Below are 27,181 nucleotides of genomic sequence, written 5' to 3'. Positions count from 1 at the left end.
TGCGCCATCGCCAGTAGGCGGTAGGTGAAGTGTCTTGCCCAAGGACACAAAGACCGAGACTGTCCGAGCCTGGGCTCGAACCGGCAACCTTCCGGTTACAAGACAAACTGCCAACTCTTTGAGCCACAATCGCCCCATAAACAAAAGAGATCACTAAACTCACACAGACACAAAACAGGCCTAAATACACCCTTGAATATACTCATAACACTGCTGAGTGCACTCTTGGTGATGCTGTGTACTTGTAACCAGCTCTGAAAACTTTTACTGAACACACTTAAAAAGCCAAAGTTGGTCTGTGTGTTCACTTCTGTCTCACAGTCTAAGAAAGAGGATTTGAAATGATCAGATTTACATCCTCCTTACAAATAGAGACATCGATTATGGTCCATTAGATTAAACCAAAGAACTAAAGAATAAACATCATTTAAGAAAACTCCCGAAGACTGGGCTATGGCTGGTCTCACTGAAGAACAACAACAGAGTCAACTGCAGACTTTAACTTCTAACGGTTCTTTGCTGCTTTTGTAATATGAGTTGGATATAAAAGACAGTTAATAAATATACATTAATAATAGGGATGCACCGATACTGGTATCGGGTATCAGGGCCGATACTGTAAAATGTGTGTACTCATACTCGTAAAAGTTAACCGATACCAACTTATTTCATTAATCAGAGGGTGGCTTGTCATTTCTGTTGTAGTTTTTTAGATTGGCCACTAGGGGGCCAATTATTATTTTATTTATTATTTATTTTATAGTAATTATTTTGTTTGTTTGTTTACAATATGGACACTCTGCAATAATTTAAAAGTTTAATTTATTTGCAAACCTAATTTGTATTTATTTTATTCCAAACAGAAGTGTTTATTTATTATTCTGAAAGCTCGAGACAGTGCCAATAGTTCAGTGATATTTTGTTAAATTACAATGTGGAGACTCTGCAATAATTTAACAGAAGTGCTTATTTTTCACTTGAAATTTTTTTGTGGTCATTTTTATTAAGATATTATTTTTTATCGGCAGAGAATAAAATAAAACCTGTCTTCCAATTTATTGCATTTGTGTGTGTGTGTGGTAGAAGTATCGTTTTTTGTAGTCTGTATCGGCAAGTACTCAGATCCAAGTATCGGTATCATATCGGTTTGAAAAAAATTGGTATCGTTGCATCCCTAATTAATAATACAACTCCTAAAGGGGAAAAGATTTTTTCACAATAAAATAAAACATTTTTAGAGCATCGAAATTCATTTCAGAAAAAATCTTGATCTACATATCTATACTTGCAGCAGTTAAATTTAACATTCGGGATTATTCACTGTAGGCCCAGAAATCAGAGCTAGCTCATCAGATCCAAGGGTGACATCAGCTGATACTCTTTACAGAAGATTCCAGCTGAACTCTGTGGAGCCTGATCTCAAGTTTTTTAAGTCTGACCCTGAAACCAGAAGAGGATCTTTCTGTCTCTGCAGAGTCATTGTGATCCGGGGATTTCAGTTCTGCATGCTCACACTGATGTTTGCAAAGAGCAGAATGTTTTGTGAATGTTTTTGCACATTGGTAACAGTGAAACGATTTATTTACAGCGTGGGATTGTTTGTGTTCAGAGTATGAACTGACATTCCTGAAGTTCCCTCTAATGTGTGTACGTTCATGAAGGTTACGACTATTTGAATGTGAGAAGCTTTTGTCACAGTGTCCGCACTTGTATGGTTTCTCTCCTGTGTGGATTCGTATATGCCCTTTAAGCTGACCTGCACTAGTAAAGGATGACCCACATTGGTCACAGAGGTGGTCTTTAACCCCACTGTGAATGAGTTCATGTTTTTTTAATGTACTTGGAGTGGTGAAGCCTTTCCCACATTCTTTGCAGTAGTTCATTTTGTCTCCAGTGTGTCTACGCTGATGTCTTGTTAGGCACTCTTGATGATTGAAAGTTTTTCCACAAAGTTCACAGCGAAACATTTTCCCACCACCACAGTGACGACAAGGTTGAGAACTGGATCCATCTGTGTCGCTCTGCTTCTAAACAAAGACACAAAGACAGTGTAAGTCAGTCCTTCAACATTTTTATCCTGAAAATCGCCTGAAATAAAGAGCATCTCTGCCAAAGTCCAATTAAATTTTACTGTTTACCTTGCAACATTCAGCTTACTGGGCTACAATTACAATAAGAGTATTGTGACAAGAAAAGCAGTTATTTAGTTGTTTTTTATGATCATGAAACACAAAAATAATAACTGATGTCTGATGAACCTCTCAGCACTACCTTTCCATCCATTAGAATTACTAACATGCTAACACAATTTAATGAGCAAAGTTGTTCCAAACAGTCAGGCTAAAATAACAACACAAAATAAGAAAATATGAATACATACCTCACAGTAACTGCACTTGTAGCGTTTCTCTCTGGTGTGAATCTGTTGGTGGACTCTCAGGTAACGTGGAGCTTTAAAGGTTTTATCACACAGGTCACATTTATAAAGTCTCTCCTCAGTGTGGCTAAACATGTGGTATTGTAAGTGTGTGGCTGTTTTAAAAGTTTTGCCACACTGATCACAGCAGTAAACATCAGTGTGTCCAGTGTGAATGCGTAGGTGTCTATTTAGGTAACTTTTAAAACTAAAGGTTTTACCACAAATGTCACAGCTATATGCCTTAATCCCAGAGTGGATAATTTGATGCTTCTTTAACTTGCTACGATAAGAAAAAGCCTTGTCACACTGATAACAGCTGTATGCTTTAACTCTACTGTGGATGACCTGGTGCCTTTTTAAGTGTCTAGGCTCAAAAAAAGACTTTCCACACAAGTCACAATTGTACGATTTAACTCCAATGTGGATGAACTGATGGGTTTTTAATTGTCCACGCTGAATAAAAGACTTTCCACACAAGTCACAGCGGTACGGTTTAACTTGAGTGTGGGAAAGATGGTGTCTTTTTAAGCTTCCAGGCTCGCTAAAACACTTTCCACACAATTTACAGCTGTACGCTTTAACTCCACTGTGGATGAGTTGGTGTGTTTTTAAGTGTCCAGACTGATTAAAGGACTTTCCACACTGATCACAGCTGTATGGTTTAACTCCACTATGGATGAGTTGGTGTCTCTTTAATTGTCCAGGCTCAGCAAAAGACTTTTCACACTGATCACAGCCGTATGGTTTAACAGCATAATGGATAAATTGGTGTCTCTTCAATTGTCCGGGAAGGGTAAAAGACTTTTCACACTGATCACAGCTGTATGGTTTAACCCCACTGTGGGTGAGTTTGTGTGTTTTTAAGTGTCCAGGCTGGGTAAAAGACTTTCCACACTGATCACAGGTGTACAGTTTAAGTCCAATGTGGATGAGTTGGTGGTTTTTTAAGCTTAGCGGCCGAGTGAAAGACTTTCCACAGAAGTCACAGCTGTAGGATTTAACTGCACTGTGGATGAGTTGGTGTCTTTTTAAGTGTCCAGCCGAGGTAAAAGATTTTCCACACAAGTCACAGTTGTAGGGTTTAACTGCACTGTGGATGAGTTGGTGTCTTTTTAAGTGTCCAGCCGAGGTAAAAGACTTTCCACACAACTCACAGCTGTAGGATTTAACTGCACTGTGGATGAGTTGGTGTCTTTTTAAGTGTCCAGCCGAGGTAAAAGATTTTCCACACAAGTCACAGCTGTAGGGTTTAACTCCACTGTGGATGAGTTGGTGTGTTTTTAAGTTTCCAGCCTGGGAAAAATCCTTCCCACACTCATCATAACTGTATTTTTTCTCTCTCTTTCTTCTGTGAGGTTTGTCGGCCTCCTGAGAGCGCTGACTTCTCGCTCCATGTTGGTCCTGCAGTGACAGAGATACAAACAGAGGCAGTGAGTTAAATGCAGTCGTGGAACAAACTGAAACTCCATTAGTGGAATCAGAGAAAACAAAAGCACTGTGGGAAGGTGTGTTACCACCACCTTCTGGTGATAGTATCACATTACAATGATGTGCTACAATGAGAGTTGGAATGCAAATGACATTATTGAAGAAATATTGATCACGGGAAAAAATCTTTTACTTCATAAAAATTGTGAGTTCAACTGATGATGTTTTTTTTCAATGTGTGCTGATAAAATATGATCTTTGTATTTTCTTGTAACTTCTGTGTGTGATATATTGGTCCAAGAGGGCGATTGGACGAATATATTATTTATTTATGTGCACCCAAATGCTTTTTGATGGAGCTGCAAAAGCTGGTGATAGCCTAGCATACTCAGCCGGATGGTGAACATCTACATGCTCGTGCAAGTTAATCATGTTTGAGTACTTTGCTCAAACTATACATCTGCACAAGCAGCACACCACCTTGGTTACATTCTGTATGTATGGAGGAGCCCGGGATGGAAAAGATAAAGCTGCTGTTAACAACCAGCTGTGCACACAGTTTCAATAACAGTGTAACTGAGATATTTTTCTCACCTCCTGTGTTGAAGTCATTGTTTCCTCTGTAGTGGCTGAGCTGAGTCCAAAAGGCTGTTCCTCTGCTGCTCCACCAGACTCTTCTCCTCCTGTTACTCAGCTGGGACACAAAAAGTATAGATATGTATTTTATCCCTGACAAGAAGAAGCAGAGCAAATAAACATTACTACACTCAGTGACAACAATACCTATGAAGCTTCAAGGTGAAACCCCAGAAGCAACTACAAAAAGAAAGTCATCAGCTGCCTACAAGAACTTGAAAGGGAAAAAACCACTAACCGCCCTGCATACCACCACCTTTACCCAGGAGATGCTGCACCCTGTATATATGGACTTCCACAGATACACAAAGAAGGAGTCCCGCTCAGACTCGCTGAAGGGCAAAGTTCAAATTAATGTTGCCAAATCGCAACAAAATGATTATATTAGATTTATATCAAATTATATCAAATATGACAAAATGTGGATTTTACAGCAGCAACAATATTGTATCTCTACAGTTTAAATATTTAATAAGCTTTCTGCCAGCACAGAGAGATTAGTCAAACAAATTGGATCATCATGAATACTTTATTTTATATTTATTACTTTATTGTTTTATTCTTGTTACTTTATTATTAAAGCACTAGGAATAAATAATAAGGGGAGTATTCTGCAACAGCACCATGATGCAAACTTGTGGCCATATTATATACAGTACCCTGGAGAAAGTATAAAATGTCACTTTAAGTGTGTGTGTGTGTGTGTTTTATGTGTATAGATTTTTTTTTAAATCATTACTCATTATATAATATTGTCCAGATATGAACTATAAAGACATGAGTAGAAACTGGTTTGAAGAGGAGCTGTGTGAGGCTGCTAAAGGCAGTGGATCAGTCACCAACTGGAATAACAAGAGCACAGGCCACAATAACACATGTGCCAGTTGTTGCATTGCAGAGGTATTCAAGGATAAAAACAGTAATAATCACGGCTGCAATGTTTTGGTTCTATAATAATATATATACAATCAGAACTGCCCCCAGCAAACATCTCACATGTTTACATCTGCGCTGTAACTGCAATAATTTCATCAACCGATTCGCACTACAATCTGGGTTCGCCTCTTATCAGTAGATACTTTTATTTATTTTAATAACTGTACAGTACTGTTTATAGTAACCATTGTCCTTGATGTAAAAATTTGCTGTTACAACCAAATTTCCCCTTGTGGGACAATTAAAGGATTATTCTATTCTATTCTATATTTTTCTATTATTAATTAATTTTGTTTAATCAGCCACCATCTCTCCTATGGACTTTTTAATGTCTGCAGTCCCAGATCAACACAGCCCTGTTCTCCATGACTACCAGCAGCAGGAGCAGCAGCAACACCCCAACAGCAACATTGTTCCCATCAGGTAAAACGTGGGCTACGTTAGCTTTTTATTGTCCCCACCTGATGACAGGGATAGAGTATGATGTTACTCCAAATTAGATTCTTGATGAATGTGTGTTGTTGTTATTCAGCCTGGTTCTATGTGCCCCTTTTTAAACTCTGATCCCTGTACGGCTCTGGTTAAAATTAAGTAAGGATGGCAGTCAAAACAGTGAAGCTTAGCTGAGCTAAGCTGTGATGTCATCAAGTCGTTCAAATTATAGAGTGATTGTTATCCGGTTCTCAGGGAGGTCCGGAATCCTCAGTCAACCTGCGAAGTGCGGACTTGAGTGTTCAGAAACGATCTAGACAGTAACACAGATGTGTAGCATCGCCAACTAGCGAGCAACAAGCCTCTTAGACAGTGCGTATGCTAACAGCTAGCCTAGCCAACGACTTAACAACAGAAGCTACAGAGTGATGTTGTGGCACGCACTATAACTCCAAGATGTTATAGTGCGTGCCTTGTAATTGTGCCGACGTGGTATTTACCTTAGTTTAACGAGTCGTCAGGCGCAGTAAACACTAGTGATGTGACGTTCTGTATCGAGGCTTCGAAGCGTGTGTCGAGTAATTGAGGGGACGTTTCCGCGAAGCGCGTATCGAGGCTTGCTTCATTTATGGGAGGAGCTGAAAATGATGACGTCCGAAGCCTCGCTGCCCGGCTGTACCACGTGACTGGTTCATGAAGCGGTTCAAACTTTGCCGCGAGATATGACAGCGATATGAACCCCTCAGACTTCATTCAGAAATGTAGGTGTTTGATGGAGAGTTGCGGTTAGTGAGAGTTAGAGACAGTTTGGAGAGAGTTTGGAGGTTTATGAGAGTGAGGAGAGAAAGTCAGGAGAGAATGGAGCCAGCTAAGAAGAGGAGGATGTCCTCCCCTGTGTGGGAACATTTTGATTTTATTCCTCTCAACAAGTTATGTAAATTTCTACAGAAGATGTATTTTCATAATACTGATGGTGCAATAAAACATATGTTAAGCTGTCTTTACTTTTGTACAAGGTGAAGTGTTTGCTATGTGCCAGGGAGCTGGGATATAACAACAACACCTCATCCATGCTTAGGCACTACAGAGCTTTGCATGAGAATAGGGGGAACACAGATTGTGGAGCAAGACCAGGTGAGCCATCAAATGCCATGATAATATAGCATGCAGTAATGTTACTAAATGATATAACAATATTATACAATGCAATAAGTGACGTGTGTGATATTTATATTTGTGCTTTGTTTTTGTTGTCTTTCCTCAGGAGAACAATCTCAAATAGATGAAGACCTGGTTAGCATGGTGATTGAGGACTCCCAGCCATTTAGCATTGTGGAGGACAAAGGATTTAAAAGATTTGTTAAATCATTAAATCCTAGCTATGTTCTCCCCACTAAAAAGGTCATAAAAGCAGTGAAAATTTAGTTTTTACAGAATAAAATGTGGGCAGGACTGAGGCTCAAAGCCTCAGTGTGTAGCTGTCCATACCTGAACGTTACAAAAGCACAACCACTGTCCACACCCCAACCACACCTCACCTCACAGTAAATGATCATTTCCATTTTAAGCATTTCCAAATGATCATTTTCCATACTGCCAGTATAAATATACACAGTATACTGCCATCACTACAATATACATGTTTTACACACTCCTTTTGTTGTTGACATTTACAGGCTGTGTGCAAAAGGCCACACTCTTCAAATTCATGCCAACTAATATTTTTACGTCCAGTAGGTGTCCTACTAGAGCAAATGAAGCTTCAAGAAGCTTTGCACTGGGGTGAACCAATTGGATGAAAAGCTTCAGTGCTTCATGAAGCTTCATCTGCCCATCACTAGTAAACACATCAGTATATAATGCGCTATCAAGGGCACACACACAAGAGCACCTGCAGCCACTGAGGAGCGACCGCCACACTAAACAGAAACACGTGACCTCCACAGTAACCGGAAACACGTAACTCATGCTGCTAATAAATACGTTTGGTTCTAAGTGTTTTTTTTAACACTCAGGTTTTGTTAAAAAATAAAAAAATAAAAAATCACCATTCCTTCAGTTTGTTCGTGGCCAAAAGTCTCCATGTGTTGTTTTTGTTTCTTTGCTACTTTTTCTGCATAAAGGTTTTTTCATAAATATAAACTAGTCATTACTTACATTTACCTACATTTTTAATCATTCAAACACCTTTTTCTAGTACAATGCACTTGTTTGAAGACAACCTAACAACTCACCATTTCATATAAACAGCAAACAGATCATCTGCAGAGGAATGGTTTATTTGAAGAGTTTCAGTCAGGTTTCAGAGCTCATCACAGCACAGAAACAGCTTTAGTGAAGGTTACAAATGATCTTCTTATGGCCTCTGACAGTGGACTCATCTCTGTGCTTGTCCTTCTTGACCTTAGTGCAGCATTCGATACTGTTGACCATAATATTCTATTAGAGCGATTAGAACATGCTGTAGGTATTACAGGTACTGCACTGCAGTGGTTTGTATCATATCTATCTAATAGACTCCAATTTGTGCATGTAAATGGAGAGTCCTCTTCACACACTGAGGTTAATTATGGAGTTCCACAGGGTTCGGTGCTAGGACCAATTCTGTTTACATTATACATGCTTCCCTTAGGCAGCATCATTAGAAGACATAGCATACATTTTCACTGCTATGCAGATGACACCCAGCTCTATCTGTCCATGAAGCCAGATAACACACACAAATTAGTTAAACTGCAGGAATGTCTTAAAGACATAAAGACTTGGATGGCCGCTAACTTTCTGCTTCTTAACTCAGATAAAACTGAGGTCATTGTACTCGGCGCTGAAAAGCTTAGAAATATGGTATCTAACCAGATTCTTACTCTGGATGGCATTACCTTGGCCTCCAGTAACACTGTGAGGAACCTTGGAGTCATTTTTGACCAGGATATGTCCTTCAACGCACATATTAAACAAATATGTAAGACTGCGTTCTTCCATTTGCGCAACATCTCTAAAATTAGAAATATCCTGTCTCAGAGTGACGCTGAAAAACTAGTTCATGCATTTATTACTTCCAGGCTGGACGACTGTAATTCATTATTATCAGGATGTCCAAAAAACTCACTGAAAAGCCTTCAGTTAATCCAAAATGCTGCAGCAAGAGTACTGACAGGGACTAGAAAGAGAGAGCATATTTCTCCTGTTTTGGCTTCCTGTTAAATGCAGAATTTAATTCAAAATCCTGCTCCTCACATACAAGGTCTTAAATAATCAGGCCCCATCTTATCTTAATGACCTTGTAGTACCATATCACCCTATTAGAGCACTTCGCTCTCGCTCTGCAGGCCTACTTGTTGTTCCTAGAGTATTTAAAAGTAGAATGGGAGGGAGAGCCTTCAGTTTTCAGGCCCCTCTTCTGTGGAACCAGCTTCCAGTTTGGATTCGGGAGACAGACACTATCTCTACTTTTAAGATTAGGCTTAAAACTTTCCTTTTTGCTAAAGCATATAGTTAGGGCTGGACCAGGTGACCCTGAATCCTCCCTTAGTTATGCTGCAATAGATGTAGGCTGCCGGGGATTCCCATGATGCATTGAGTTTTTCCTTTCCAGTCACCTTTCTCACTCACTATGTATTAACAGACCTCTCTGTATTGAATCGTATCTGTTATTAATCTCTGTCTCTCTTCCACAGCATGTCTTTATCCTGTCTTCCTTCTCTCACCCCAACCGGTCGCAGCAGATGGCCGCCCCTCCCTGAGCCTGGTTCTGCCGGAGGTTTCTTCCTGTTAAAAGGGAGTTTTTCCTTCCCACTGTCGCCAAAGTGCTGCTCATAGGGGGTCATATGATTGTTGGGCTTTTCTCTGTATCTATGAAGCGCCTTGAGGCGACATTTGTTGTGATTTGGCGCTATATAAATAAAATTGAATTGAATTGAATTGAATATATCAGCAGTGCTACTGGAAAACAGTGGTCCCTCACGCGGTTCATCTTTCACTGATTGTTTTTCCCTTTCAGTCGGTTTCCCTGGGGCTTTTCCCCTGTTATGGCCGTGTGTCTTATATTGAAAGAACTATTTACGCGTTACCATAGCGACCAAAGAGCATCAAGAAGCTGAGAGGAGGTTGTTACTCTCTGTCAGAGGTGGGTCGAGTATCCAAAAATTGTACTCAAGTAAGAGTAGCATTACTTTAAAATATTATTACTCAAGTAAAAGTGAAAAGTAGTCGTCAAAAAAGTTACTCAAGTAAGAGTAAAAAAGTACTTGGCGAAAAGACTACTCAAGTAGCGAGTAACTGTTTGAAATGTCCGATTTATTTTTTAAATAAATGGTATCAGACAAACAAAAATAAATAAATATACAAATTTTAGTATTTTCAAAAGGAATATATGTAAAAACATCAACAAAATAAGGCACAATTCTAATTTCCAGATTTCAGGTTTTCACAACATAAAGCTTTTTTCACCAATACCTACAGTAAATAATATAAATATATAAACAGTGCAAACTATTTCCAGTGACAAGATGTGCTGTAAACTTTATATTCATTTTTGCTCCAAATGGCACAGCAGCCTCAGAGAAAACAGAACGAGGCATCTTCCTCATGTTCATACAAGGCAGCTCAGTTTACCATAAATTGTATGGGTGTGCATCTATTTCTATCAGTTTCCACCAAAATGACCTGGTATCTAGGACAACATCTTCTTCATTCACTTTCATAGCCTATACCTGTGACAGCTGCAGACTCCAGCACCCCACAGCTCTGAACTGGATACATGCACATAGATAACTGGAGTTTGGGTTCAGATTTCTTGTCTCAGGATGATCAGGAGTTGAGGTCCACACAGCTCTCTGAGGACTCGGTAGAAAACTGTGGCAGCATTCGTGTGATTGTTTGCTCCCCTTAGCTCACGGTAAGAAGAAGACAGCTTCAACCGTCTGTGTGTTGACAAACTGGAACACACCTTCACCGCTTTTTCTTGCTAGTAACGGTGTTGTAATGGCAGAAAAAGCAATTAGTTAAGTTACTAGTCACTGAAAACAAGTACTGGTGTTAGTACCACTGTTTATTTTAATGCCATTATTCCCATCACTGCTCATGACCATAAATACATGTTGCAATTTTGGAGTCTATTGAAGCTGTAAGAGGGCAAGAGGCAGGGTACACCCTGGTCAGATCCCCAGACTGAAAAGAAGAGGATCTTCAGGCCTGGAAATGGCTTGAGAAGGAAAATTTGTTTTCGACTTCTCAGTGGTTATTTCAGTAACTCCCATCTCCGCTTCCTATGGGCAAACCTCATGTTCAAGGCTCACCTCACCCGCTTACGTCTCCCCACCTGTGAACATAAGTAAAAGTTATATAGCATTTTTCACAGACAGATGTGACAAAGTGCTTCACGACAGAGGAAACAAAAACACAATACAGTCATAAATACATCATTAAAAAGCCTGGTCTAATTAAAAGCTTTTTGAAATAAAAATGTCTTTAGCTGCTTTTTGAAGGTCTTCAGAGACTGTAGAAATAGAGGAAGTGCATTCCACAGTCTCTGCGCAACAGATTGGAAAGATTGGTCCCTTCGAGTTCTGAAACAAGTGTGGGGGACCACTAAAAGGTTTTGATTCCATGACCTCAGGTTATGAGAAGAGTTGTGTATAAGAATCAAATCAGCAATAAAGGAAAGGGCTCTAAAGGTTAAAACTAGAATTTTAAAATGAAGCCAGTGTAGTGACTTTAAAACGGGAGTTATATGGGCTCCAGTTGTCTCATTGCAGAGTTTTGCACAACCTGAAGATGAGCCGGCCCTTTCCTGTTGAGACAACTAAACAGATTATTGCAATAGTTGAGTCTTGTAGACAGCATGGATATCATCTCAAGTTCACTCGTTGACACCATAAATCTAGGTTTTGAGAAGCTTAATCAAAAACAACACCCAATATCAGCCTGTTGTCTCGTCCCACAGCAGATTAAAATAATGACCTAGGAATTGAATTTGAAAAAAATCTAATGTATTTTTAACATTACTCATTAGGATTGTCCCAATAAAGATGAAATAAATAAGAATATTAAGTAATACAGATTAAAGTTCCAGTAGTATTTAAACAAAAAAAAAAGTTTGCAAACAGGAAATTAAAAATGGTCTCTGGCGTACGTTTAAATAAAGATTCAAATTAAATCAAAAATATTTTATTTTCCAGTCCAAAACAACAAATTCCAAACGTTTACAGATGATTCAGTTCATGAATTGACAATTGCATGTCGCCCTGGAGCTGGTCTCATCTTTAGGATGATGTTCCTGCTGCTGATAACCTGCTAAAGCTCTGTCACGACTGCAGCCATGTGAGACGTGCATGAGGCTCTTTACAGGATCATATATACAACTGTGCTTAATTACAGTAAAACTGAACAAAACAATTGTTGTATATCACAAAGTCTTTATGTCAATTACACAGTTTAAGTGATTACATATATAGTTAAATACTTATGTGGTCCAACACGCAAATTTGAGGAGTGGGGGTGGACAAACAAACTAGGAGACGTGTCGCTTCTCTTGTTTTATAGTTTGCTGTCGCATTTCACTCATTGGCTAACAAGACTGAAATGCTATTCGCTTAGCAAGCATCATCCTGGGGTGTTTCTGACAGCGAAGCTCACATAAACATTACCAGGTACCAACGTGATGCATTAATTTAACTTGACATCACAAGTCCAGGGCGCTGGTGTTGTGCCAAAGTTATGGTCTGCCAAAAACAGATGTCCAGGATTTGCCAAAAAGAGAGGTTTATGTAAGTACATGTTTTTTGCACACTGGTAACAGTGAAACAGTTTTTTTGCAGCGTGGGAATGTTTGTGTTTGGAATATGAACGGAGATTCCTGAAGATTTTGTCACACTGGACACAGATGTAGCTCTTGGTGTTACGATGAGTTAAAAATGAGAAGCTTCTGTCACAGTGTCTACAGTTGTATGGTTTCTCTCCTGTGTGGATTCGTTCATGTCTCTTAAGCTGGCTAATAGTGGTGAAGGATGACCCACATTTGTCACAGTCGTGCTTTTTAACCCCACTGTTACAGAGTTCATGTTTTTTTAATTCACTCGGTGTGGGGAAGCCTGTCTCACATTCTTTGCAGTAGTTCATTTTATCTCCAGTGTGTCCACGCTGATGTATTTTCAGGCTTTCTGGTAATTGAAAGTTTTTCCACAAAGGTCACAGTGAAACTCTTTCCCGCCAAGACACAAACACAGTAAGTCAGGGAATTCCTTCAACATTTTTATCCTGAACATCGCCTGAAACAAAGAGCATCTCCCAATTTAATGTATTTGATGTAGAGGAACAGCAACAAGCACTGGTACTGTATAAGTTTTCTACAGTACCAGTTTTTCCTTCCCACTGTCGCCAAAGTGCTTGCTCATAGGGGGTCATATGATTGTTGGGATTTTCTCTGTATCTATTATTGTAGAATCTACTGTACAATATAAAACACCTTGAGGCGACTGTTGTTGTGATTTGGCGTTATATAAATAAAACTGAATTGAATCTTGAAAATTGATGACTATGTCATAAATTGCAGGGACAAGGTTAAAAGCTTGGGCGTGGGGTTCGACATGGCGCTCTCCTTCGAGTCTCATGTAAAAGAGATAACAAAGACCGCCTTTTATCATTTGAGGAACATAGCTAAAATCAGACAAGTTTCATCAAACACCGCAGAGGTTCTTCTCCACGCATTTGTGTCTTCACGTATCGATTATTGTAACGCTCTCCTTTCTGGGCTACCAAAGAAAGGTTTTCGAGGTTTACAGATGGTGCAAAATGCAGCTGCTCACATTTGAACTAAAACTGGAACATTTGAGCACAATACCCCTTTATTGAAATCACTTCATTGGCTACCTTGTGAGGTTCGACAGATTTTAAGGTCCTGCTGCTCACCTACAAGGCTTTAAAAGGTTTGGCACCTTCATACCTCTCCGATCTTTTGAACCCTTATCTTCCATCCCATGTTCTCCGATCCCAGGATTCTGGTCATTCAAAAGATCCTAGAGCCAGAAAAAAACTATTGGGGGAGCGTGCTTTTTCTTTTTGTGCCCCGTTTTTGTGGAAGAACCTCCCTCAAGATATTAGTGGAGCCTCTGTGGAGGTTTTTAAAGCTAAGTTGAAGACTTATTGTTTTAATTATTGTTTTTAACTTTTATTGCAGAACTTTGTCTGAAAGCACTTTATAAATAAAGTTCTTCTTATGTTTTTGTTTCTTTGTTTTCTGTTTACTTTTTTTATTTTGATTAGAGAAAAGGTGAGCCCAAGTCCTATTAACCTATAACAACTGTGATACTTGCTTCTACTAATAACACTCAGCTTACTGGACGAAAATAACGCATTTTTTTTCAATCAATTCATCCAATATAACTCCATAAGTTTACTGATCTGACTTGTTCCAAACACTCAGTCTAAAATAAGAAGATAAAAATATAAATACATACCTCACAGTAACTGCACTTGTAGAGTTGCTTTCTGGTGTGGATCTGTTGGTGTTTTCTCAGGGAATTTGGAGATTTGAAAGTCTTATCACACAGGTCACATTTATAAGGTCTCTCCTTACTGTGGGTAAACATGTGTTGTTGTAACTGTACATCTGTTGTAAAGAATTTTCCACACTGATCACAGAAATAAACATTATGTCCAGTGTGAATGCGTAAGTGTCTATTTCGTGACTCTATACGGCGGAATGTTTTTCCACAAAAATCACAGGGGTACGCTTTACTTCCAGAGTGGGTAACTTGATGATGCTGTAAGCATGTACTGTGAGCAAAAGCTTTACCACACTGATCACAGCTGTACGCTTTAACTCCACTGTGGACGAGTTGGTGTCTTTTTAAGTGTCCAGGCTTAGTAAAAGATTTTCCACACAATTGACAGCTGTACGGTTTAACTCCACTGTGGATGAGTTGGTGTGTTTTTAAGTTTTGAGCCTGGGTAAAATATTTTCCACACTGATCACAGCTGTACGGTTTAGTTCCACTGTGGATGAGTTGGTGTGTTTTCAGGTGTTCAGCCCGGGTAAAAGACTTTCCACACAAGTCACAGCTGTACGGTTTAATTCCACTGTGGATGAGTTGGTGTGTTTTTAAGTTTCGAGCCCGGGTAAAAGACTTTCCACACAAGTCACAGCTGTACGGTTTAGTTCCACTGTGGATGAGTTGGTGTGTTTTCAGGTGTTCAGCCCGGGTAAAAGACTTTCCACACAAGTCACAGCTGTGTGCTTTAACTCCACTGTGGATGAGTTGGTGTGTTTTTAAGTTTCCAGCCTTGGTAAACCCCTTCCCACACTCATCACAGTTGTATGTTTTCTCTCCCTTTCTTCTGTGAGGTTTGTCGGTCTCCTGAGAGCGCTGACTTCTCGCTCCATGTTGGTCCTGCAGTGACAGAGATACAAACAGAGGCAGTGAGTTAAATGCAGTCGTGGAACAAACTGAAACTCCATTAGTGGAATCAAAGAGGTCAACAAACACATTGTAGGTGTGTTACCGCCACCTTCTGGTGATATTATAACACTACAATGATGTGCTACAATGAGAGTTGTCAAAGGAGAAAATCTTTTATGTCATAAAAATATTGTGAGTTCAACTGATGATGTTGTTGTTTCAATGTGTGCTGATAAAATGTGATCTTTGTATTTTCTTGTAACTTCTGTGGTTTCTGTTTGTGAATGTAGCTTCTGTATGGAGGAGCCCAGGATGGAAAAGATAAAGCTGCTGTTAACAACCAGCTGTGCACACAGTTTCAATAACAGTGTAACTGAGATATTTTTCTCACCTCCTGTGTTGAAGTCATTGTTTCCTCTGTAGTGGCTGAGCTGAGTCCAAATGGCTGAAACTGTTCCTCTGCTGCTCCACCAGACTCTTCTCCTCCTGTTACTCAGCTGGGACACAAAAAGTATAGATATGTATTTTATCCCTGACAAGAAGAAGCAGAGATAATAAACATTACTACACTCCTCAGTGACAACAATACCTATGAAGGAGGGGTGGAGCCGAACCGGAATACAGTATTCGGAAAGGCACACAAAAAAACAAAACCAAAAAAATCATTTTTTACGAATATTTATTTCCAACAAATACTTGTAGCTCTGTTAGCTTGGTAATTTAGACAACAGGCTGTTGACAGAGTAACGATACAGTTCAGTATAAGGTTAAAACAATGATTGTGTTGAATTGTATGCACTTGTGCGAGCTATATGGTACATTTAGGTTACTTAGGTTATGTCGGTTATAGGCCAGTTACCTCAGCTATGCTAAGGTTAACCTTAGTTGTTGGTTTAACCATGGTTGAGGCAATGGCTGTTATGTTATTTTCTTTTTCAGTGACGTTACATGTTCATTGCTGGATTTATGGAAAAAAATTCAACTAATACTGCCTATCCATAGTTGCTATAATGGATATAATTAAAGAATACTTACACTATAACATTAATTACAAGCGTAACGCAAAAAATTGATTTTTATGCCCAGCTTGAATTTTACTCAAATACAAATACTTTCCCCCCTCAATAAATACGAATACAGACAGCTGATTATCAGAAGTGTGAGATGCTCGAGAATTTACTCCGGTGTCCTGTTATATTTTAGATAGCAAGGAGTTTATTAAACTTCACCGAAACAATCTGCAAATGTAATTAAAATTTAATAAAAATGGTAAACTGGCCTGTATTTGTATAGTGCTTTACTAGTCCCTAAGGACCCCAATTGACCACATTCCTATAACGATCCCACACACATTAGGTGGTACTCGATTATAACACAAAATTCCTTTATTTAACACATCACCAAGACCATCTGTGACAGCGTTCAAGTTTTACAACAACTAAAAGGGAAACAGAAAATACACACTGATATATTACATACTTATGAATTTATAAGTTAATTATACAGTACAATAACCAAGCTGTTATCAACCATCATTAACTATCAAACCTGCATTTTTGTTGAAGCAGTCTTCAGAAATGGGAAATTATTAGGGTTAGGCCATTCATGGCTGCATCAGCACATATTCAAAAATACATAATTAAAGTCACCTTGTTAACTGCAAACATTAAACGTGTTCTCAGGTACAGTTGTAAGGCTTTAACAATGTGACATTTTCTCCCAAAATCACAATACCCTCCCATTCCTTTTTGTAGAGGCAGGCATTTTAAAATGCTTACATTTTTATGTCTTTATTTATTTAACTTTTTTACAATCCCAACCAGTATTGTTCAGCACAGTCACTGGGTACTTTTGTGATTGTTTTCCTTCTCTATAAGGGACAGGTTCAAAGGTTAAAGGTCTCTCTCGTACTTTCAGTGCTGCCACGTGTGGATTTAAGTCCGCACTGCACTGTGTGTGTCTGTTTCCTGATTCAGTAAAACACATGCAGCTCTCCCAAAATGTGGGCGCATCAGTTTTTTTGGCCTCGTCTTATCTATTTATCTTATCGGTACACAAGGCTCGCAACAATACAGATGGAAAATGTGATGTTAGTGTCATGTTGTTCAACAATTTCTCTGAAGGTTCTCAGTCATACAGGTCATCGTAGTCTAAGGAGGTTAGAAAGAAAGCGGCTGGACTTCTTTAAGTTTGGTAAAACACGTTTCACCGCTCATACATACCGTTATGACGGAATTATACAAAACACTGCATCAAAAACACAAAAAAGTTGTTTCAGATATGTTGATCTCAGCAAAGAAGAATCAAACCAAAACTTTCTTTGTGAGTACGGGCAGCTGCACCTAAAGGCACAATGAACAGCGAGCACACATTGAACCGGACACAACGCTGCAGGCGCGTGAGGTCTTTTAATCGTGGATGTTGTCAACGCGGTAAATAGAAATGAGGCTGTAGAGGTTTGGTGCAGGCAGAAAAACAGCTGCAGGGACAATGAAAAGACTTTTCTGCTCCAACTTCTCCCAGCATGCTGAGCTAATGATTAGTTGGTGTTTTTCTCCAAACACTCTCTCACTCTTCTCTCAACGTGTTCACAATAAACTGTGAACAGACACCGAGGAGAGCAGCAGAAGACCTCATTCAGGAGCTAAACTCAACATGAACTGAACTCACAGTAAAGTTAGCTCGGTGCTTACCTTTAGATGAGCCCACAAACCGAGAGAAACTCCGTGATGAAGCTGGAACTCTTTCCAAACACAGGAAACAGATCAGGGAGCAGAGACCCACGTGGTTCACGCTGATCGCAGCTACGATCCAGGAGACAAGGGTGGGCAGATCGATGCAGATATCGATCAGGACGTTGGTAGTGGTTTATAATCGATACTTTAGTTTGTTTCTCTCCTCTAAGTTCACTACTTTACTCCCGTTTCATGAAAAAGCAGCTCTCTCTGCTCGACTCCTCTCCTGCACACACGCTTTGCTCCGCCCCATTTTCTGCTCTGCTGTGATTCGTTGCTGTGCGGTCACGTGACTCAGAAGCTACATTTGGGGGGTGTCCAAATTCATGAGCCGCGTCCTCCTGAGGTCGCATTTGTAGGCCGATTACGTTACAGCCACACGACAAAGGCCGTGACAAATCACAGCATAGCCCAGCTAATTCCAGTTTCCAACAATTGCGCAGCCAATGTTCCCTCTAAGCTGCGCGCGTGTGTAATTGCGCACTGCTGGCGCGGTCTCTGCGCCCAGAAAATCTGTGTTGCGCACAAAATAAATTAAAACTTTAACAATTTTGTTTTGCAGTATTAGTCAGTAAGTGACTGGCTGATTAGAGCGATGCCACCTTATCCCATAGTCCAGCCAATAATGCGATTCACATTCGTATATACGCAGCTAATCAACCTCGCTGACAGGCTATGACAGCGTCCTTATGTGCCGACACCGGTGTTTTAGCGAGCAAAGCGGCTGATGTGTAGTGAAGCCACGTTAATGACAACGTGTCCAACCATTGGAGATGTGAGCAGGACAGACGAACAACTGACGGGAAAAGTGTGGACTTTATACCAGTTTTTAAATTGTGTTGATCGGCCACGTAAAACCAGAGTTATGATAAAAATATGAAATGTTTGTTTTTCTTCCTGAATACTGTCGTTGTTTATATTTACTGCGGGAAGAAACGGTAAAAACTGCGTTTTATAAGGAAAATGCCATAAAGCACTCTCCACCTGTGAGTGAAGACAAAACCAAAAAACCCCGCCCTTTCCTATTGGTCGAAAAATGTACCATGTCGACCAATCAAGAGATGATATGGCAACATAGCATTTAGTGGTTTAGGAAGGGGGAAGTTTTACGAGTGACGGCAATTTTTTTTTTATGTGAGAAATTTGCGACATTTAGCGCAAATCTTGTGTACTTAGTGTGTAGTGTAGTCAATAGTTTTGTTGTGTGTAGTCGCCTCCTGATGCGATTCTGAAGACCGTCCAATTTCAGAGCTGCTCACTTCCGGCCGACCCGGCCTCCTGAGGACCCAGACCACGTATACTGTGAAGGCTGGGTCCTCAGGAGGATGCAGCCTATAAATCTGGACAACCCCTTGGGGCTACACACAGAGAGAGGAGCATCGAGACCATCTTAGCTTATGAAAATTTAATGTCGCAGCTGTACAAGCTTGTTATGTGTTCTGTAAGCTGCTGTGCTCTTCACAAATAAAGCTGGAAGCAGCTCAGACTGTTAGAACCAGCACTGAGGCCCTTTACATTTATACAGTGTTAGAGCAACGGCTGCAGCCTACAGCCTTTAAACTAGCGATTAAAATGCTGACAGTAAACTCGTCAGTCCAGATGTTACCACATTACTCTATGGTACTTAGAGTTAAAACAACTGAAACAGGCTGATTAAAATGAACAGCTGTCAGTTCTCTGATTCCTTATATCAAGACTGGAGATCACACTACTGATTTCAGTTCATTTAACATGTGAGTGCACAGATTCATTCTCAACTGGACATAAATGATGATCAAAGGTTGTATATGTGATGAATTCATCAAATCCCAGCCTGTAACACAGTGCGCTGAATCTTAGCTTTGAATGTCCAGTATATTCTAATCAGTGCAATTTAAGCATTCACTGAACCTACAGTATCTACACCTGTGTGGCAAATGTGTGGTAAAGACACAGATAATGTAATTATTAATAAAACACATGAAATGAAAAAAAGCTGAAATTGATTCAGTTTAGTACTTTCTCTGTGCTTATAAAGAGCTTATATTCTGCAACACACCTTCACCGCTTTTTCTTGCTAGTAACGGTGTTGTAATGGCAGAAAAAGCAATTAGTTAAGTTACTAGTTACTGAAAACAAGTACTGGTGTTAGTACCACTGTTTATTTTAATGCCATTATTCCCATCACTGCTCATGACCATAAATACATGTTGCAATTTTGGAGTTGGAGCAGATTAAAATAATGACCTAGGAATTGAATTTGAAAAAAATCAAATGTATTTTTAACATTACTCATTAGGATTGTCCCAATAAAGATGAAATAAATAAGAATATTAAGTAATACAGATTAAAGTTCCAGTAGTATTTAAACAAAACAAAAAGTTTGCAAACAGGAAATTAAAAATGGTCTCTGGCATACGTTTAAATAAAGATTCAAATTAAATCAAAAATATTTTATTTTCCAGTCCAAAACAACAAATTCCAAACGTTTACAGATGATTCAGTTCATGAATTGACAATTGCATGTCGCCCTGGAGCTGGTCTCATCTTTAGGATGATGTTCCTGCTGCTGATAACCTGCTAAAGCTCTGTCACGACTGCAGCCATGTGAGACGTGCATGAGGCTCTTTACAGGATCATATATACAACTGTGCTTAATTACAGTAAAACTGAACAAAACAATTGTTGTATATCAGGAAGTCTTTATGTCAATTACACAGTTTAAGTGATTACATATATAGTTAAATACTTATGTGGTCCAACACGCAAATTTGAGGGGTGGGGGGTGGGGGAGGGTGGACAAACAAACTAGGAGACGTGTCGCTTCTCTTGTTTTATAGTTTGCTGTCGCATTTCACTCATTGGCTAACAAGACTGAAATGCTATTCGCTTAGCAAGCATCATCCTGGGGTGTTTCTGACAGCGAAGCTCACATAAACATTACCAGGTACCAACGTGATGCATTAATTTAACTTGACATCACAAGTCCAGGGCGCTGGTGTTGTGCCAAAGTTATGGTCTGCCAAAAACAGATGTCCAGTATTTGCCAAAAAGAGATGTTTATGTAAGTACATGTTTTTTGCACACTGGTAACAGTGAAACAGTTTATTTGCAGCGTGGGAACGTTTGTGAATATGAACGGAGATTCCTGAGGATTTTGTCACACTGGACAGAGATGTAGCTCTTGGTGTTACGATGAGTTAAAAATGAGAAGCTTCTGTCACATTGTCTACAGTTGTATGGTTTCTCTCCTGTGTGGATTCGTTCATGTCTCTTAAGCTGGCTAATAGTGGTGAAGGATGACCCACATTGGTCACAGTCGTGCTTTTTAACCCCACTGTTACAGAGTTCGTGTTTTTTTAATTCACTCGGTGTGGGGAAACCTCTCTCACATTCTTTGCAGTAGTTCATTTTATCTCCAGTGTGTCTACGCTGATGTATTTTCAGGCTTTCTGGTAATTGAAAGTTTTTCCACAAAGGTCACAGTGAAACTCTTTCCCACCAACACAGTGATGACAGGGTTGAGAAGTGGATCCATCTGTGTCGCTCTGCTTCTAAACAAAGACAAAAACACAGTAAGTCAGGGAATTCCTTCAACATTTTTATCCTGAACATCGCCTGAAACAAAGAGCATCTCCCAATTTAATGTATTTGATGTAGAGGAACAGCAACAAGCACTGGTACTGTATAAGTTTTCTACAGTACCAGTTTTTCCTTCCCACTGTCGCCAAAGTGCTTGCTCATAGGGGGTCATATGATTGTTGGGATTTTCTCTGTATCTATTATTGTAGAATCTACTGTACAATATAAAACACCTTGAGGCGACTGTTGTTGTGATTTGGCGTTATATAAATAAAACTGAATTGAATCTTGAAAATTGATGACTATGTCATAAATTGCAGGGACAAGGTTAAAAACTTGGGCGTGTGGTTCGACATGGCGCTCTCCTTCGAGTCTCATGTAAAAGAGATAACAAAGACCGCCTTTTATCATTTGAGGAACATAGCTAAAATCAGACAAGTTTTATCAAACACCGCAGAGGTTCTTCTCCACGCATTTGTGTTTTCACGTATCGATTATTGTAACGCTCTCCTTTCTGGGCTACCAAAGAAAGGTTTTCGAGGTTTACAGATGGTGCAAAATGCAGCTGCTCACATTTGAACTAAAACTGGAACATTTGAGCACAATGCCCCTGTATTGAAATCACTTCATTGGCTACCTTGTGAGGTTCGACAGATTTTAAGGTCCTGCTGCTCACCTACAAGGCTTTAAATGGTTTGGCACCTTCATACCTCTCTGATCTTTTGAACCCTTATCTTCCATCCCATGTTCTCCGATCCCAGGATTCTGGTCATTCAAAAGTTCCTAGAGCCAGAAAAAAACTATTGGGGGAGCGTGCTTTTTCTTTTTGTGCCCCGTTTTTGTGGAAGAACCTCCCTCAAGATATTAGTGGAGCCTCTGTGGAGGTTTTTAAAGCTAAGTTGAAGACTTATTGTTTTAATTATTGTTTTTAACTTTTATTGCTATGCATCACTTTTATTTATTTCTTTATTTTTAAATAGCTGTACAGAACTTTGTCTGAAAGCACTTTATAAATAAAGTTCTTCTTATGTTTTTGTTTCTTTGTTTTCTGTTTACTTTTTTATTTTGATTAGAGAAAAGGGTGAGCCCAAGTCCTATTAACCTATAACAACTGTGATACTTGCTTCTACTAATAACACTCAGCTTACTGGACGAAAATAACGCATTTTTTCAATCAATTCATCCAATATAACTCCATAAGTTTACTGATCTGACTTGTTCCAAACACTCAGTCTAAAATAAGAAGATAGAAATATAAATACATACCTCACAGTAACTGCACTTGTAGAGTTACTTTCTGGTGTGGATCTGTTGGTGTATTCTCAGGGAATTTGGAGATTTGAAAGTCTTATCACACAGGTCACATTTATAAGGTCTCTCCTCACTGTGGGTAAACATGTGTCGTTGTAACTGTGCATCTGTTGTAAAGAGTTTTCCACACTGATCACAGAAATAAACATTATGTCCAGTGTGACTGCGTAAGTGTATATTTCGTGACTCTATACGGCGGAATGTTTTTCCACAAAAATCACAGGGGTACGCTTTACTTCCAGAGTGGGTAACTTGATGACGCTGTAAGTATGTACTGTGAGCAAAAGCTTTACCACACTGATCACAGCTGTACGCTTTAACTCCACTGTGGACGAGTTGGTGTGTTTTTAAGCTTTCAGCGTGGGTAAAAGATTTTCCACACAATTGACAGTTGTACGGTTTAACTCCACTGTGGATGAGTTGGTGTCTTTTCAGGTGTTCAGCCTGGATAAAAGATTTTCCACACTGATCACAGCTGTAGGGTTTAGTTCCACTGTGGATGAGCTGGTGTGTTTTTAAGTTTCGAGCCCGGGTAAAAGATTTTCCACACAAGTCACAGCTGTAAGGTTTAATTCCACTGTGGATGAGCTGGTGTGTTTTTAAGTGTCCAGGCTTAGTAAAAGATTTTCCACACTGATCACAGCTGTAGGGTTTAATTCCACTGTGGATGAGCTGGTGTGTTTTTAAGTTTCGAGCCTGGGTAAAAGATTTTCCACACTGATCGCAGCTGTACGGTTTAATTCCACTGTGGATAAGTTGGTGTGTTTTTAAGCTTCCAGCATGGGTAAAAGATTTTCGACACTGATCACAGCTGTACGGTTTAAATCCACTGTGGATGAGTTGGTGTGTTTTTAAGTTTCGAGCATGGGTAAAAGATTTTCCACACTGATCACAGCTGTACGCTTTAACTCCACTGTGGACGAGTTGGTGTCTTTTTAAGCTTTCAGCCCGGGTAAAAGATTTTCCACACAAGTCACAGCTGTACGCTTTAATTCCACTGTGGATGAGTTGGTGTGTTTTCAGGTGTTCAGCCTGGGTAAAAGATTTTCCACACAAGTCACAGCTGTACGCTTTAATTCCACTGTGGATGAGTTGGTGTGTTTTTAAGTTTCCAGCCAGGGTAAAATCCTTCCCACACTCGTCACAGCTGTATGTTTTCTCTCCCTTTGTTCTGTGTGGTTTGTCGGTCTCCTGAGAGCGCTGACTTCTCGCTCCATGTTGGTCCTGCAGTGACAGAGATACAAACAGAGGCAGTGAGTGAAATGCAGTCGTGGAACAAACTGAAACTCCATTAGTGGAATCAAAGAGGTCAACAAACACGTTGTAGGTGTGTTACCACCACCTTCTGGTGATAGTTTCACATTACAATGATGTGCTACAATGAGAGTTGTCAAAGGAGAAAATCTTTTATGTCATAAAAATATTGTGAGTTCAACTGATGATGTTGTTGTTTCAATGTGTGCTGATAAAATGTGATCTTTGTATTTTCTTGTAACTTCTGTGGTTTTTGTTTGTAGCTTCTGTATGGAGGAGCCCAGGATGGAAAAGATAAAGCTGCTGTTAACAACCAGCTGTGCACACAGTTTCAATAACAGTGTAACTGAGATATTTTTCTCACCTTCTGTGTTGAAGTCATTGTTTCCTCTGTAGTGGCTGAGCTGAGTCCAAATGGCTGAAACTGTTCCTCTGCTGCTCCACCAGACTCTTCTCCTCCTGTTACTCAGCTGGGACACAAAAAGTATAGATATGTATTTTATCACTGACAAGAAGAAGCAGAGATAATAAACATTACTACACTCAGTGACAACAATACCTATGAAGGAGGGGTGGAGCCGAACCGGAATACAGTATTCGGAAAGGCACACAAAAACAAAAAACAAAACCAAAAAAATCATTTTTTACGAATATTTATTTCGAACAAATACTTAAAAAATATTTATATTTGGAAACAAGGGAAAACTTTACATGAAACAGCTGAGTTTCCTTGAGAGACTGCAGAACAGTACTGGATGAGTGACGTGTTATTTTCTTTTCAGTGACGTTACATTTTCATTGCTGGATTTATGGAAAAAAATTCAACTAATACTGCCTATCCATAGTTGCTATAATGGATATAATTAAAGAATACTTACACTATAACATTAATTACAAGCGTAACGCAAAAAATGGATTTTTATGTCTTTATTTAACTTTTTTACAATCCCAACCAGTATTGTTCAGCACAATCACTGGGTACTTTTGTGATTGTTTTCCTTCTCTATAAGGGACAGGTTCAAAGGTTAAAGGTCTCTCTCGTACTTTCAGTGCTGCCACGTGTGGATTTAAGTCCGCACTGCACTGTGTGTGTCTGTTTCCTGATTCAGTAAAACACATGCAGCTCTCCCAAAATGTGGGCGCATCAGTTTTTTGGCCTCGTCTTATCTATTTATCTTATCGGTACACAAGGCTCGCAACAATACAGATGGAAAATGTGATGTTAGTGTCATGTTGTTCAACAATTTCTCTGAAGGTTCTCAGTCATACAGGTCATCGTAGTCTAAGGAGGTTAGAAAGAAAGCAGCTGGACTTCTTTAAGTTTGGTAAAACACGTTTCACCGCTCATACATACCGTTATGACGGAATTATACAAAGCACTGCATCAAAAACACAAAAAAAGTTGTTTCAGATATGTTGATCTCAGCAAAGAAGAATCAAACCAAAACTTTCTTTGTGACTACGGGCAGCTGCACCTAAAGGCACAATGAACAGCGAGCACACATTGAACCGGACACAACGCTGTAGGCGCGTGAGGTCTTTTAATCGTGGATGTTGTCAACGCGGTAAATAGAAATGAGGCTGCAGAGGTTTGGTGCAGGCAGAAAAACAGCTGCAGGGACAATGAAAAGACTTTTCTGCTCCAACTTCTCCCAGCATGCTGAGCTAATGATTAGTTGGTGTTTTTCTCCAAACACTCTCTCACTCTTCTCTCAACGTGTTCACAATAAACTGTGAACAGACACCGAGGAGAGCAGCAGAAGACCTCATTCAGGAGCTAAACTCAACATGAACTGAACTCACAGTAAAGTTAGCTCGGTGCTTACCTTTAGATGAGCCCACAAACCGAGAGAAACTCCGTGATGAAGCTGGAACTCTTTCCAAACACAGGAAACAGATCAGGGAGCAGAGACCCACGTGGTTCACGCTGATCGCAGCTACGATCCAGGAGACAAGGGTGGGCAGATCGATGCAGATATCGATCAGGACGTTGGTAGTGGTTTATAATCGATACTTTAGTTTGTTTCTCTCCTCTAAGTTCACTACTTTACTCCCGTTTCATGAAAAAGCAGCTCTCTCTGCTCGACTCCTCTCTTGCACACATGCTTTGCTCCGCCCCATTTTCTGCTCTGCTGTGATTCGTTGCTGTGCGGTCACGTGACTCAGAAGCTACATTTGGGGGGTGTCCAAATTCATGAGCCGCGTCCTCCTGAGGTCGCATTTGTAGGCCGATTACGTTACAGCCACACGACAAAGGCCGTGACAAATCATAGCATAGCCCAGCTAATTCCAGTTTCCAACAATTGCGCAGCCAATGTTCCCTCTAAGCTGCGCAATTGCGCACTGCTGGCGCGGTCTCTGCGCCCAGAAAATCTGTGTTGCGCACAAAATAAATTAAAACTTTAACAATTTTGTTTTGCAGTGTTAGTCAGTGACTGACTGGCTGATTAGAGCGATGCCACCTTATCCCATAGTCCAGCCAATAATGCGATTCTAATTCGTATATACGCAGCTAATCAACCTCGCTGACAGGCTATGACAGCGTCCTTATGTGCCGACACCGGTGTTTTAGCGAGCAAAGCGGCTGATGTGTAGTGAAGCCACGTTAATGACAACGTGTCCAACCATTGGAGATGTGATCAGGACAGACGAACAACTGACGGGAAAAGTGTGGACTTTATACCAGTTTTTAAATTGTGTTGATCGGCCACGTAAAACCAGAGTTATGATAAAAATATGAAATGTTTGGTTTTCTTCCTGAATACTGTCGTTGTTTATATTTACTGCGGGAAGAAACGGTAAAAACTGCGTTTTATAAGGAAAATGCCATAAAGCACTCTCCACCTGTGAGTGAAGACAAAACCAAAAAACCCCGCCCTTTCCTATTGGTCGAAAAATGTACCATGTCGACCAATCAAAAGATGATATGGCAACATAGCATTTAGTGGTTTAGGAAGGGGGGAAGTTTTACGAGTGACGGCAATTTTTTTTTTATGTGAGAAATTTGCAACATTTAGCGCAAATCTTGTGTACTTAGTGTGTAGTGTAGTCAATAGTTTTGTTGTGTGTAG

At 39.8% G+C, this 27,181-nt stretch overlaps 2 protein-coding genes and 1 pseudogene across 6 annotated transcripts; all 3 read right to left on the bottom strand.

The window, feature by feature from the left end:
• Positions 1-1,220: 1,220 nt before the first annotated feature.
• Positions 1,221-4,524, bottom strand: LOC146511889 (uncharacterized). The gene is made up of 3 exons (XM_085171710.1): positions 4,442-4,524; positions 2,381-3,820; positions 1,221-2,027 (listed from the first exon to the last, which is right to left on the bottom strand). The coding sequence occupies exons 1-3, from the start codon at positions 4,457-4,459 to the stop codon at positions 1,368-1,370; spliced, it is 2,118 nt and encodes a 705-aa protein (XP_085027836.1). The 5' UTR covers positions 4,460-4,524; the 3' UTR covers positions 1,221-1,367.
• Positions 4,525-9,971: 5,447 nt separating this feature from the next.
• Positions 9,972-24,609, bottom strand: LOC146511887 (uncharacterized). Of its 4 annotated transcripts, none has more exons than XM_085171787.1 (3): positions 24,475-24,609; positions 22,812-24,080; positions 9,972-11,171 (listed from the first exon to the last, which is right to left on the bottom strand). In XM_085171787.1, exons 1-2 carry the CDS (start codon positions 24,490-24,492, stop codon positions 22,836-22,838), a joined length of 1,263 nt encoding a protein of 420 aa, XP_085027913.1. In that variant the 5' UTR covers positions 24,493-24,609; the 3' UTR covers positions 9,972-11,171; positions 22,812-22,835. The 4 variants fall into 4 exon arrangements, with proteins under 4 accessions (XP_085027913.1, XP_085027911.1, XP_085027912.1 ...); XM_085171785.1 differs by lacking the exon at positions 9,972-11,171 and adding an exon at positions 21,370-21,517; XM_085171786.1 differs by lacking the exon at positions 9,972-11,171 and adding an exon at positions 21,370-21,514.
• LOC146511888 (uncharacterized) lies at positions 14,294-15,752 on the bottom strand (annotated as a pseudogene). Its single transcript, XR_014875938.1, has 2 exons — positions 15,641-15,752; positions 14,294-15,240 (listed from the first exon to the last, which is right to left on the bottom strand). The product of XR_014875938.1 is annotated as an uncharacterized LOC146511888 (transcript).
• Positions 24,610-27,181: the final 2,572 nt, after the last annotated feature.

The sequence above is a fragment of the Neolamprologus multifasciatus genome, chromosome 9 (genome assembly GCF_963576455.1).
Source record: "Neolamprologus multifasciatus chromosome 9, fNeoMul1.2, whole genome shotgun sequence".
NCBI lineage: Eukaryota > Metazoa > Chordata > Actinopteri > Cichliformes > Cichlidae > Neolamprologus > Neolamprologus multifasciatus.
This window is presented reverse-complemented; position numbering and strand designations above follow the sequence as displayed.